The sequence below is a fragment of the Xenopus laevis genome, chromosome 2S, assembly GCF_017654675.1.
Source record: "Xenopus laevis strain J_2021 chromosome 2S, Xenopus_laevis_v10.1, whole genome shotgun sequence".
Lineage (NCBI taxonomy): Eukaryota > Metazoa > Chordata > Amphibia > Anura > Pipidae > Xenopus > Xenopus laevis.
In genome coordinates, this window is record NC_054374.1 from 150,212,376 (window position 1) to 150,225,908 (window position 13,533).

The window sequence follows — 13,533 nt, forward strand, 5'->3', positions numbered from 1 at the left end:
TAGTGTAGAAGAGCAAGACAAGGGGCTATAGTTGTGGCTAGTGTAGAAGAGCAAGACAAGGGGCTATAGCTGTGGCTAGTGGAGCAGAGTAAGGAAAGGGGCTATAGCTGTGGCTAGTGTAGCAGAGAAAGGAAAGGGGCTATAGCTGTGGCTAGTGTAGCAGAGCAAGGAAAGGGGCTATAGCTGTGGCTAGTGTAGCAGAGAAAGCAAAGGGGCTATAGTTGTGGCTAGTGTAGCAGAGCAAGGCAAGGGGCTATAGCTGTGGCTAGTGTAGCAGAGCAAGACAAGGGGCTATAGCTGTGGCTAGTGTAGAAGAGCAAGACAAGGGGCTATAGCTGTGGCTAGTGGAGCAGAGTAAGGCAAGGGGCTTCAGCTGTGGCTAGTGTAGCAAAACAAGACAAGGGGCTATAGCTGTGGCTAGTGTAGCAAAACAAGACAAGGGGCTATAGCTGTGGCTAGTGGAGCAGAGCAAGGAAAGGGGCTATAGCTGTGGCTAGTGTAGAAGAGCAAGGCAAGGGGCTAAAGTTGTGGCTAGTGGAGCAGAGCAAGAGGCTATAATGGTGACACTGTGTGTATAGTAAAGACACACACACATCTGTCCTGTCAGTCTCCTATTCCAGCACCTTTTGTACCAGGGTTCAAGCAGTCAGTGTAACACAACACTAGTCGTTGATGGGGCCCCACATGTCAATATGGCCCCAGTTGTCTCATTCAGATTCACATAGAGCTAAAGCACTGTCCTGGGGCTGCTTTGAAGTCCCGGCAGTAAATTCATTATAATACGAGAAGCCCCGCCCTCTCCTTCCTAAATAAGTCTGTGTGTGAGGGAAGGTGAGACTGAGTCGCACGGAGACAGGCAGTCGCAGCAACAACAAGCAGCGCACAGGTAGGACTGTACCATTATCCCAATCTCTTATACCTGTCCCTTACCCTGAATTCCTGCTGCCCTGGCAAACCACACACTCCTCTCCCTATAGGAATGTACCTGTAGCCTCGATCTACTGTTTGTACTTAGGGGGTAGTGGCTGCTGCTGTTCCCATAGGCTGGGACACGTTCCATTAGTGTGAGTAATAATTAATAAGTCACACATTTATTTATTTATATATATATATATATATATATATATATATATATATATATATATATATATATATGTCCTTACTCATGGAATTACTCCATACATAGAGGATAATGTGCTGAATGTGCTCCATGGATTCCCACTAATGGTTCAGGAGTCACATCAAGCAGTGCAGTCAGGTGAGTGTCAGGTAATTAAAGGGACAGCAGCATGTATGTGCAGCTCCTCCTGGTTCCAGACTCTCATTAACTGTAGCAGGGACATGAATCAGTGACTACATGCTGCAACAGTTATGGAATCTCTCGAATCAAGGGGATGCATTTGCTTTGTGCAGGCAATGGGACTGTTAGTAGAGAACTCAGGTTCCTATGCAGGCCATGAGACTGTTAGTAGAGCACTCTGGTTCATGTGCAAGCAATAATACTTTTAGTAGAGCAATCTGATTCCTATGCAATCAATGAGACTGCTAGTAGAGCACTCTGGTTCCTATGCAATCAATGAGACTGTTAGTAGGACACTCTGGTTCCTATGCAGGCAATAAGACTGTTAGAGCACTCTGGTTCCTATGCAGGCAATGAGACTGTTGATAGAGCACTCTGGTTCCTATGCAGGCAATGAGACTGTTAGTAGAGCACTCTGGTTCCTATGCAGGCAATAAAACTGTTAGTAGAGCACTCTGGTTCCTATGCAGGCAATGAGACTGTAAGTAGAGCACTCTGGTTCCTATGCAGGCAATGAGACTGTTAGAGCACTCGGGTTCCTATGCAGGCAATGAGACTGTTAGTAGAGAACTCTGGTTCCTATGCAGGCAATGAGACTGTTAGTAGAGAACTCTGGTTCCTATGCAGGCAAAGAGACTGTTAGTAGAGCACTCTGGTTCCTATGCAGGCAATGAGACTGTTAGAGCACTCGGGTTCCTATGCAGGCAATGCGACTGTTAGTAGAGAACTCTGGTTCCTATGCAGGCAATGCGACTGTTAGTAGAGAACTCTGGTTCCTATGCAGGCAATGAGACTGTAAGTAGAGCACTCTGGTTCCTATGCAGGCAATGAGACTGTTAGTAGAGCACTCTGGTTCCTATGCAGGCAATGAGACTGTTAGTAGAGCACTCTGGTTCCTATGCAAGCAATGAGACTGTTAGTAGAGCACTCTGGTTCATGTGCAAGCAATAATACTTTTAGTAGAGCAATCTGATTCCTATGCAATCAATGAGACTGCTAGTAGAGCACTCTGGTTCCTATGCAATCAATGAGACTGTTAGTAGGACACTCTGGTTCCTATGCAGGCAATAAGACTGTTAGAGCACTCTGGTTCCTATGCAGGCAATGAGACTGTTGATAGAGCACTCTGGTTCCTATGCAGGCAATGAGACTGTTAGTAGAGCACTCTGGTTCCTATGCAGGCAATAAAACTGTTAGTAGAGCACTCTGGTTCCTATGCAGGCAATGAGACTGTAAGTAGAGCACTCTGGTTCCTATGCAGGCAATGAGACTGTTAGAGCACTCGGGTTCCTATGCAGGCAATGAGACTGTTAGTAGAGAACTCTGGTTCCTATGCAGGCAATGAGACTGTTAGTAGAGAACTCTGGTTCCTATGCAGGCAAAGAGACTGTTAGTAGAGCACTCTGGTTCCTATGCAGGCAATGAGACTGTTAGAGCACTCGGGTTCCTATGCAGGCAATGCGACTGTTAGTAGAGAACTCTGGTTCCTATGCAGGCAATGCGACTGTTAGTAGAGAACTCTGGTTCCTATGCAGGCAATGAGACTGTAAGTAGAGCACTCTGGTTCCTATGCAGGCAATGAGACTGTTAGTAGAGCACTCTGGTTCCTATGCAGGCAATGAGACTGTTAGTAGAGCACTCTGGTTCATGTGCAAGCAATAAGACTTTTAGTAGAGCACTCTGATTCCTATGCAGGAAAAGAGACTGTTAGTAGAGCACTCTGGTTCCTATGCAGGCAATGAGACTGTTAGTAGAGCACTCTGGTTCCTATGCAGGCAATGAGACTGTTAGTAGAGCACTCTGGTTCCTATGCAGGCAATGAGTACTCAACTCTCCAGTAAATATGATATAGTAGTGCACTCTGGTTCCTGTGCTTCTAAGTCTAATGACTAACCTCTAGCTGTTGCATTCTTAAATCATACCACTTTGATGGAAATAAGTCATAGGGCAACTTATTCCCATTAGGGCCAGACTGGCAGTCATTGGTAAATGCCAGAGGGGCTGTAAGATGACATAGACAGTCCCTATTTCTTGGGCCTGTGGCCTCTGTGTACGTTTAAGTGCCAGGGCCTCTTTTGCCTCCAAGTTCAGACCCGATTCCCATTCAGTAGAAAGGTAAGCGCTGCTGGCCTGGCATGACATTTTAATATCTGGTCTTCCTGATAGACCTGTGTAAATGCAAATGCCCATTGAACCCACTACCCCCGTCTCTACGTGCCCTGGCACTTAGACAAAATGCTGATCACTCATTATACTCATTAACCCCGATTATTAATTAACGGTATGCCACTTGCCAGTTGATATGTATAATTTATATTCCCATGTTAAACCTGATTGCGGAGCACAATTTATAGCAACTTGTGTGACGGGATTAGCATATGAGTGGATAAGAAGCATTTGGCATTGGTTTAGTAGGGTTTGTGCCAGAGAATGTTTAGTGCAGAGCTTATACATAGGGCGTGCTTAGTATACACCTTCGGGTTGCAGAGGCAATTAATACGGAAATAGAAACTTGTTGAGTCACCAGGAAATGCTGGTACCACTGGCATCTGCCCCCCGACTCATTGGTACACTTAGGGTGGGCTACTTATTAATCAGACGGTATATTGATATGTTCCTGTTCTCGTCATTTAAGGGTCAGGGCACATGCTCAGATTAAGGGAGATTAGTCGCCTAGTGGCTACAATGTAAATTACCGGGGGGATGGCACTCGGAGAGCTTCGATTTCCGATGTCTCCCGAATAAGGAAACTTTGGGCAACTTTGGAAAACAAAGCGCTCCAAGTGCCATCCCTCCAGCGATTTATATTCTAGCCGGTGGGAAGCAGTTCGGGGAGATTAGTCGCCTAGTGACTACAATGTAAATTACCGGGGGGATGGCACTCGGAGAGCTTCGATTTCCGATGTCTCCCGAATAAGGAAACTTTGGGCAACTTTGGAAAACAAAGCGCTCCAAGTGCCATCCCTCCAGCGATTTATATTCTAGCCGGTGGGAAGCAGTTCGGGGAGATTAGTCGCCCCGAAGAAGAGGAGATTTGTCGCCAGGCGACTAATCTCCCTGAATCTGAGCGTGTGCCCTGACCCTAAATGTCTCATTGATTGCAGGATAGATATGCAGCAAAATGAGTGGATGTCTATCTGATATGCCCACATTGAAGTGGGCGATATCGGGCTGATCCGATCGTGGGCCCTAGGGATCACAATGGATCCGATACGGGTGGTCGGATCGCGAGACCGCATAGACGCTCAGGATTTTTTAACCTGCCCGATCGAGATATGGCTGATATTCGCCCTGATATCGATCGGGGAAGCCCGTCGAATGGCCCTTCACATGGGCCAATAAACTGCTGACATCGTCTGTTGGCAGCTTTTATTGGCCTTAAGGTGCAACTAAATGGATGGCAGGGTCTGGGGCCATAATTAAATGGAGAAACCATTTTAATACTGAAAATATTCATAGTCATTAATACTGAAGCTCACTAACTAAAAGGTACAAGCACATGGATGGCAGGGTCGTAATTAACAACTCCCTGCATGCTTTAGCCTATAATTATATGTTAAAGGAAAGCATTACTCCCAACTGTCTGTTTGTTCGCAGGACAGTCCTGATTTTGACAGCTCAACTCACAGTCCTGGATTGTTACTGAAATGTCCTGACTTTTTCTCTAATCTCCTGCACTGAACAGCCAGAAAAAGATGCAACGTTTCTAAATCTAAATTGGCTTTTGGCAGAGAGCCCAGAATATGTGCACATTTGTAACAGTTTTAGTTTTGCTAATGAAGGTGAATTGCCCTTTAAGCTGCAAGTCACAGTTTCCCCAAGAGACCTGCTTATCTTGTGTCTTTGCTTACCTTAAATTGTCACTGCCACTTATGCTAGGCTCTTTGCCAAAAGCCAATTAGATTTTAGAAACGTTGTATCTTTTTCTGGCTGTTCAATGCAGCAGATCAAAGAGAAAGTTGGGACATTTCAGTAACAATCCAGGACTGCAAGTTGAGCTGCAAAAATTGAGACTGTCCCACAAAAAACAGGACAGTTGGGAGGTATGACATGGCAGCTACAAGGTGGCACATTCCCTTCCCAGTACAACTCCCTAAATAAATATCTACTTTGTCTTTATCCAAAGAACTCCTATTAGGGCACCACATCTCTATGTGACTTATTTATATAAGCAACGTCTGCTCTGGTTTAGAACTGGCTGCATCCAGACACTAATATTCATTATCATTATTATATTATATATATTATTCATTATATTATCATGAATAATGCATTGTTACTCTTGGATTAGCACATATTCTTCTGTGAATTTGTATTATTAGCCAGTGACACGTGTGAATGTTACAGTCTGTTTCAACCATGTGGGACCTGTTTGTTTAGATCGAAGGTTTGTACAACAAGGACAAATATGTGACATATGATGTTTGTAATAGTAAGGGGCACATTTACTTAGCTCGAGTGAAGGATTAGAATAAAAAATACTTCGAATTTCGAAGTATTTTTTTGGCTACTTCGACCATCGAATTGGCTACTTCGACCTTCGACTACGACTTCGACTATTCGACCATTATAGTAGTAGAAGTACTGTCTCTTTAAAAAAAACTTCGACCCCCTACTTCACCACCTAAAACCTACCGAGCACCAATGTTAGCCTATGGGGAAGGCCCCCATAGGCTTTCCTAGCTTTTTTTGATCGAAGGAAAATCGTTCAATCGATGAATTAAAATCATTCGAATCGTTCGATTCGAAGGATTTAATGGAACGATTTTTCCTTTGATCGTTCGACCGAAGGAAATGCGGTAAATCCTTCGACTTCGATATTCGAAGTCAAAGGATTTTACTTCGACGGTCGAATATCGGGGGTTAAATATTCGACCAATAGTAAATGTGCTCCTAACAGTTGTGCAATAAAAAGAATTGTTAAAAAAAAAAAAAGTTTGTAGCTTTTTACTTGCACCCTTGGCACAGGGAAGAATAGAGGCGGGAGAGTCAGGTATATACACAGGATGAAATGGGAAATGAAATTCTATCGTTAGGCAGGTGTAAGGCTACACAAGGCAAGTAGCACATGTAGGATCAAACAGATGGGGGTATAGATGCAAATTTCAATATCATTTAAAAAACTCTTGATCTGTGTCAGTTGATCTCTAGCACCCCCTAGTGATTCCTTCAGGAAACACACACACAGCGGCTATACCCCCATAAGCCTGTGCAAACATGTAAGACATTTTCATGTAAGATGATTTCAATTTTTATTTGTGGTTTTCGAGTTATTTAACGTTTTAATCAGCCGTTCTCCGGTTTGCAGCTTCGGCAATCTGGTTGCTAGGGTGCAAATGACTCCAGCAACCATGCATTGAATTGAATGAGAAACTGGAATATGAATAGGAGAGGCCTGATGAATTATAAAAAGTAGCAATGACAATAAATGTGTAGCCTTACAGTGCATTTGTTTATTAGATGGGGTCAGTGAACCCCATTTGACAGCTGGAAAGTGTCAGAAGAAGAAGGCAAATAATTAAATAACGATAAATAACAAAGACCAGTTGGAAAGTTGCTTAGGATTGGCCAATCTATACCATACTAAAAGTTAACTTAAAGGTGAACCATTTTGACAGTGGTCTCTCAGCCTCCTGATCATGCCCTACACCGTTGCCTTACACAACTATTCACCTTCCTGGCTGTAAAGTCAATGTCACCCACAAGTCCACTGTTAGTTGTAAATATCCACCTGACCAAGATACAAATTATTCCCCTACAAGATCATTTCTGTGTCCGTTTTAGCTTGTTTATTATTGTACCAACATAATCCTTACTGGTAGCTACTGGGGAAATTCCTTTTTTCAGGTCTTACATATATGTAGAACCTGTTTCCAAGATTGCTGTGCTTGTCTGTCTAGTTTGTAAATCTCTTATTGTCAACTCCTTCACAGTAGAAGCCTGGGATAACAAGGGCAGTCTAAGCTGGGCATCAACTGAAATGGGTCGTAGCACAGCTCTGGGCATCCGTGTTTTCTTTGCATGGCTTTCTTTAGAGGAGTGTGGGGCAGGCTGGGAGCGACCCTAGAGATTTGGAGTGTGAAGAAGGAAGCAGCATCGATGTATCTTGTATTTCACTTGAGACCAGAACTGTCAAGGGGATCAATAAAACCTGAAATTCTTGTGTGACACTTAAATATGCACCTGGCTTACAAAAATTATGCAGTGCAGAGAAGGCTCCAATGACATGCCACATATTGACCCCTGTAAAGGTATTGCAGTATCATCTGCTGTGGTCGTGGGATAGCAGGTATAGTAGGGAGAGATGGTGCCTATAGTAACAGTGGGATAATAGTCTCTGGGAAGGGAGTGTGACTGTAGGATAGCAGGTATAGTAGGGAGAGATGGTGTCTATAGTAACAGTGGATAATAGTCTCTGGGAAGGGAGTGTGACTGTGGGATAGCAGGTATAGTAGGGAGAGATGGTGTCTATAGTAACAGTGGGATAATAGTCTCTGGGAAGGGAGTGTGACTGTGGGATAGCAGGTATAGTAGGGAGAGATGGTGTCTATAGTAACAGTGGATAATAGTCTCTGGGAAGGGAGTGTGACTGTGGGATAGCAGGTATAGTAGGGAGAGATGGTGTCTATAGTAACAGTGGATAATAGTCTCTGGGAAGGGAGTGTGACTGTGGGATAGCAGGTATAGTAGGGAGAGATGGTGCCTATAGTAACAGTGGATAATAGTCTCTGGGAAGCGAGTGTGACTGTGGGATAGCAGGTATAGTAGGGAGAGATGGTGTCTATAGTAACAGTGGATAATAGTCTCTGGGAAGGGAGTGTGACTGGGGGATAGCAGGTATAGTAGGGAGAGATGGTGCCTATAGTAACAGTGGATAATAGTCTCTGGGAAGGGAGTGTGACTGTGGGATAGCAGGTATAGTAGGGAGAGATGGTGCCTATAGTAACAGTGGATAATAGTCTCTGGGAAGGGAGTGTGACTGTGGGATAGCAGGTATAGTAGGGAGAGATGGTGTCTATAGTAACAGTGGATAATAGTCTCTGGGAAGGGAGTGTGACTGTGGGATAGCAGGTATAGTAGGGAGAGATGGTGCCTATAGTAACAGTGGATAATAGTCTCTGGGAAGGGAGTGTGACTGTGGGATAGCAGGTATAGTAGGGAGAGATGGTGCCTATAGTAACAGTGGATAATAGTCTCTGGGAAGGGAGTGTGAGTGTGGGATAGCAGGTATAGTAGGGAGAGATGGTGCCTATAGTAACAGTGGATAATAGTCTCTGGAAAGGGAGTGTGAATGTGGGATAGCAGGTATAGTAGGGAGAGATGGTGCCTATAGTAACAGTGGGATAATAGTCTCTGGGAAGGGAGTGTGACTGTGGGATAGCAGGTATAGTAGGGAGAGATGGTGCCTATAGTAACAGTGGCATAATAGTCTCTGGGAAGGGAGTCTGACTGTGGGATAGCAGGTATAGTAGGGAGAGATGGTGTCTATAGTAACAGTGGATAATAGTCTCTGGAAAGGGAGTGTGGCTGTGGGATAGCAGGTATAGTAGGGAGAGATGGTGCCTATAGTAACAGTGGGATAATAGTCTCTGGGAAGGGACTGTGGCTGTGGGATAGCAGGTATAGTAGGGAGAGATGGTGCCTATAGTAACAGTGGGATAATAGTCTCTGGGAAGGGAGTGTGACTGTGGGATAGCAGGTATAGTAGGGAGAGATGGTGCCTATAGTAACAGAAGGATAATAGTCTCTGGGAAGGAATTATAAAGGTTACTTAATTTTAGCCTTTCCTTCTCCTTTAAGTGCTGAATACATAGATAGCAATGTGTTTGATCTGAATGGGATAGAAAGGGAGAAAATGGAAAGACTTTAAAGGGGAAGTATATTTATAACTACAAACTGGTAAGGAGCTGTCCTAGGGGAATGCCCAGTGTGTATACTATGTCAAAACCGTCTGCTTTAAGCAGAAAAATGCTTGCATGACCTGTGTGGGCCCTTATGTACTTGAAATGCCAGGACAGTATATATGGCTTATGTTCTAATGTGGATGTTTATTACAACATCTAAATTGCTTCCATTCTGTTTTACAGAGACTATCTATCCATCACAATGGATTGGGGAACACTCTATGAGGTCATTGGAGGTGTGAACAGACATTCTACAAGCATCGGCAAGATCTGGCTCTCGGTTCTCTTCATTTTCCGCATTATGATCCTCGTCGTGGCCGCAGAGAGCGTGTGGGGTGACGAACAGGCCGATTTCACCTGCAACACTTTACAGCCTGGATGCAAGAACGTCTGCTATGACCATCACTTTCCAGTTTCTCACATTAGGTTGTGGTGCCTACAGCTTATATTTGTTGCCACCCCTGCCCTTTTGGTAGCCATGCATGTTGCTTATCTGAAACACGAGGAGAAGAGGCAGCTGAAGAAGAAAGGAAACTATGGGGGAAAGGACTTGGAAGAGCTGAAGCAAAGAAAGGTCAGAATCAAGGGAACCTTGTGGTGGACCTACACTACCAGCATCTTGTTCAGAGTCCTCTTTGAAGCTGCATTTATGTACCTCTTCTACTTTTTGTATTCCGGCTTCCAAATGCAGAGGCTTGTGCAGTGCAACAACTGGCCTTGCCCCAACCTTGTCGACTGTTTCATTTCCAGGCCTACAGAAAAGACTGTGTTCACCATATTCATGATTAGCGTGTCTGGCATCTGCATGGTTCTGAACGTCATGGAGCTGTGTTACCTAATCATGCAGGCTTCCCTAAGGAGGTCAAAAAAACAGACACTTAGGAATTCTAACCACATATCTGGAAAGGAGGAAAAGCAGAACATTATGAACGAGCAAAAAGAACAATAGCCCTGTGCTTAGGCTTAATGGTACTTGGGCAGGTAAACTGGCATTCAGATGGGAGTAGCCACCAATGATTCATATGGAGTGTTAACTCCATCAGAATGAATCAGAAACCAGGACAGATGATAGCTAATCCATGCTTATGTTCCTGCAAAATTGAAAATAGTGGCAACGTGGGTTGGAATTAAAATCATAGTATTGCACCGTTAGTCCCCTGGGTGAACTAACAGTGTCTGACTATAACAGTAGACTACAACTAGCTATCAAGCCAAAGAATATTCCCTTACAGAATAAGGTAGAACCATAGCAAAATATTTGATTGCTCAGAGTGACGCCATTTTCTGTATGCTAATCACTTCCTGTCCGGCCTACTAACATAGTCTTTCTACCAGGAAGTGAAAAAAGTAGACCATGTTGATTGCGGGCAGTGGCGTAACTATAGAGGAATCAGACCCCGCAGTCACAAGGGGGCCCGCGGAACAGGGGGGCCCAGACTGTGGGGTCTGCTTCCTCTATAGCTAATAAGAAAACCCCCTCCTCCCCAGCTGCTCTCTTACCAGCGAGGAAGGGGACGCAAGAGAGGACAGGACATGGGCGGAGTTGGGGCAGATGCGGGAAATTGGGTGGGGCAGGAAGTGGGTGGGAGGATGGGGATCGGAGTGCGCGGGCCCCTCTGAAGTTTTTCCTTTGCAAGGGGGCTGGGTGCACTCCAGTTAAACCACTGATTGCGGGCGAGTCCATATGGGATGTGGAGACTTCTTACAAATACGGCAAGACTGGTTTCTTAGCCACTTTGTTATTTTGGCTTGCCAGTGTTCTTACGTATACTTATTGACGTGTTCTAATAATAATAAGAAAATGTTGTAGGACAATCTATAGTAATGTAATGTTGTATGCTATTTATGGAAGAGAAGAATTTCTACTGACTCATAGCCCCATTTATAACTGATTGCACACACACTGCCAATTAAATGGGCTCATCATTTGCAGATTTTGTACAGCGGTGCTTAAAGACGGAACTGAAATTTCTGCCAGTTAAATGGTATGATCCATAGGCTTCTTATTGAATAAATATGGTTCCCGTTGTTTAAATCTTAAATCTCAATTTTCAAAACCCCATTTCACTTTCAGTGGGAAGATTAATTATAAGGTGGTAAATCTGCTCCTGGTGTAGCAAAGCATGGCAACCAATCAGATGTCTTATTTTAAATAGCATATCAATAAATGCTACATGTTCATTGGTTGCTATGGCCTGGAGCAAATATTTTTTTTTTTCTATTCTTTCATTACCCCCTAATGTTTTCCAACTGCATAAACTAATTACAGGTATTTTCTAAGCCAGTGAACCTAAACCTGTAGCTCTCCGGCTGCTGTTGAACAGCAATAGCCAATATCCCAAGATTCCAAAGCAACGGCAAAACAATAGGTTGAAAATGAACGTTCAAGAAAGACCGTTGACAAAAGCTTTTCATCATTTCGGTCATCTCTCACTGCTAAGGGCTTTCATAAAGACTTGTAAATAGATGTTTTTTTTTATTATTAATGGTATTGCTTGGAAAAAACCTTTTCTTAGAAGGTTACGTTGATGACATAATGGTTTAAGCAATTGTTTTATCTGTTAGACTTGAAACTCTAAAATGCATGTATAGTGCCAGGAATAGTTTGCAATATGCTGCCTTAGATATTTAATTGAATATTATTATTTTTTATATATACATCCAAGGGCAATAGATTTTTTTTTGTAATGAATTTGTACCAAATCACTTTCTGCTCTTGTTTGAGCCCTAGAAGAACAAATGATCCAAGGCTGAGACCTGTCTCCTAAAGGTGGCCATAGACGCACAGATAATAACCTACAAAACAATCTTTCGTACGATATTAGGTGCGTGTATGGTGGAATCCAGCCCAACCGATGAGCGGACCGATATCCAAGTCTTCTGCTGATATCGGTCGGCTCATCGATCGGGCTGGATGGAAAATTTTGATTGGGTGCCTTTTGAAGGCACCTGAATATCAGCCATTGTTAGTGCTAAATCGTTAGATACAGGTAGAATTTTATTGTTTCTACCTGTATATCTGATTCAGCTCTACGCGTGTGTGTTGAAACAAACAATCTTTCCTGGAAAGAACTTTCCCAAGAAAGATCGTAATTGTTACATCTGTGGCCACCTTTACTCTCCTGTATTGAGTCCAAACGTTCAGCAAATTGAGGCAGCTGTACTGACATGGATAGGTCACTAGGTGGAGATCTCTATGCACAAGATATTTGAATTATAAATGTAATTTTGAAATGCAACTTTTTGTATTTTAGTTTTTTATAGTTTAAATAAAGAATTGTCTCATATGAAGGTGTTTTTGTGGAGTCTTTAATTAGCACTTTATTGAAAATTGCTCAATACAGAAACATCTAAGACTTGTTTAATGATAAATTCAGCTCTTGCTGGGAGGATGGAGATCATTTTATTACCGATGGCTGTTGTTTGATAGCAGGCTACAAGGAGAATGCAATGAGGTTCAACCTGTAGCCTTACAGCTGTTGAAATATTAAAATGAATTTATATTTACAAACGTAATACCATTAATAAATGACTATGTTGATGCACTTTGACTCCCCAATGTAAGAGGGGAGATTGTGCAATAGACCAGAGATGATCCCAGGCTGAATTGGAGGAAGAAGGCAGCACAAGCCCAGCCTAGGGATGACAGTTTAAATCCCACCCTAACCTGCTGAATGTGATGCAATGGGAGTGCACGGGACTGGACTTCATCTCCCCCCCCCACCTCACTGATGAGCTATAGAACGGGCATGTAGGGCGTGGCAATGTTCAGCCAACTGCTAACTTGATGGGTTCAGCCATGCATGGTCACAGAATGTGACAGTGGAGATGGAGGGAGAGGGGACCCTGGACTCTATGGAAACCCAAACTGAATATTAAGCTACTTTCCAGGGTCTTTCAACTTCATCCTGAGTGCCCCCCAAATGCCAAGGGGAGGAGATCTATGATTAGAGGCTGGCTCCACAAGTCTTTGGTAAGTTTGATGTAGTGGGAAGGGTTGTGTATACTCAAGTCTCAACATCTTGTTGATGTTTAGCTAGTTGATGTTGGAGGCCTTGATAGGGCACTAGCACTAATGGACACCTTGCCACCACCTGCCTTTTAAATAGTGTACATGGGAGATGTGTTGGGTTGCTGTTGGGTTGTATCCCATAAGTGGGAAAGTTGTGTTACGGGCCGTGTTCTCACAATGTGCAACAAAGTCTCCAGCCCCTGCTTTCACAACGTGTGTGTGGTGTTCCAGAGAGTCACCCAGGGGGTCAGTGTTATGTCTGCAGGCTTTGTGCTGCTATTGTTGTTGCAGACATGTGATGTAGGCAGGACCCGGGA

General features: G+C 43.7%; 1 protein-coding gene across 1 annotated transcript; it reads left to right on the forward strand.

Annotated features, from left to right (window-relative positions):
- The first annotated feature begins 794 nt into the window (after positions 1-794).
- gjb2.S (gap junction protein beta 2 S homeolog) lies at positions 795-12,491 on the forward strand. Its single transcript, XM_018250296.2, has 2 exons — positions 795-886; positions 9,388-12,491. Exon 2 carries the CDS (start codon positions 9,407-9,409, stop codon positions 10,151-10,153), a length of 747 nt encoding a protein of 248 aa, XP_018105785.1. The 5' UTR covers positions 795-886; positions 9,388-9,406; the 3' UTR covers positions 10,154-12,491.
- The last annotated feature ends 1,042 nt before the right edge of the window (positions 12,492-13,533 follow it).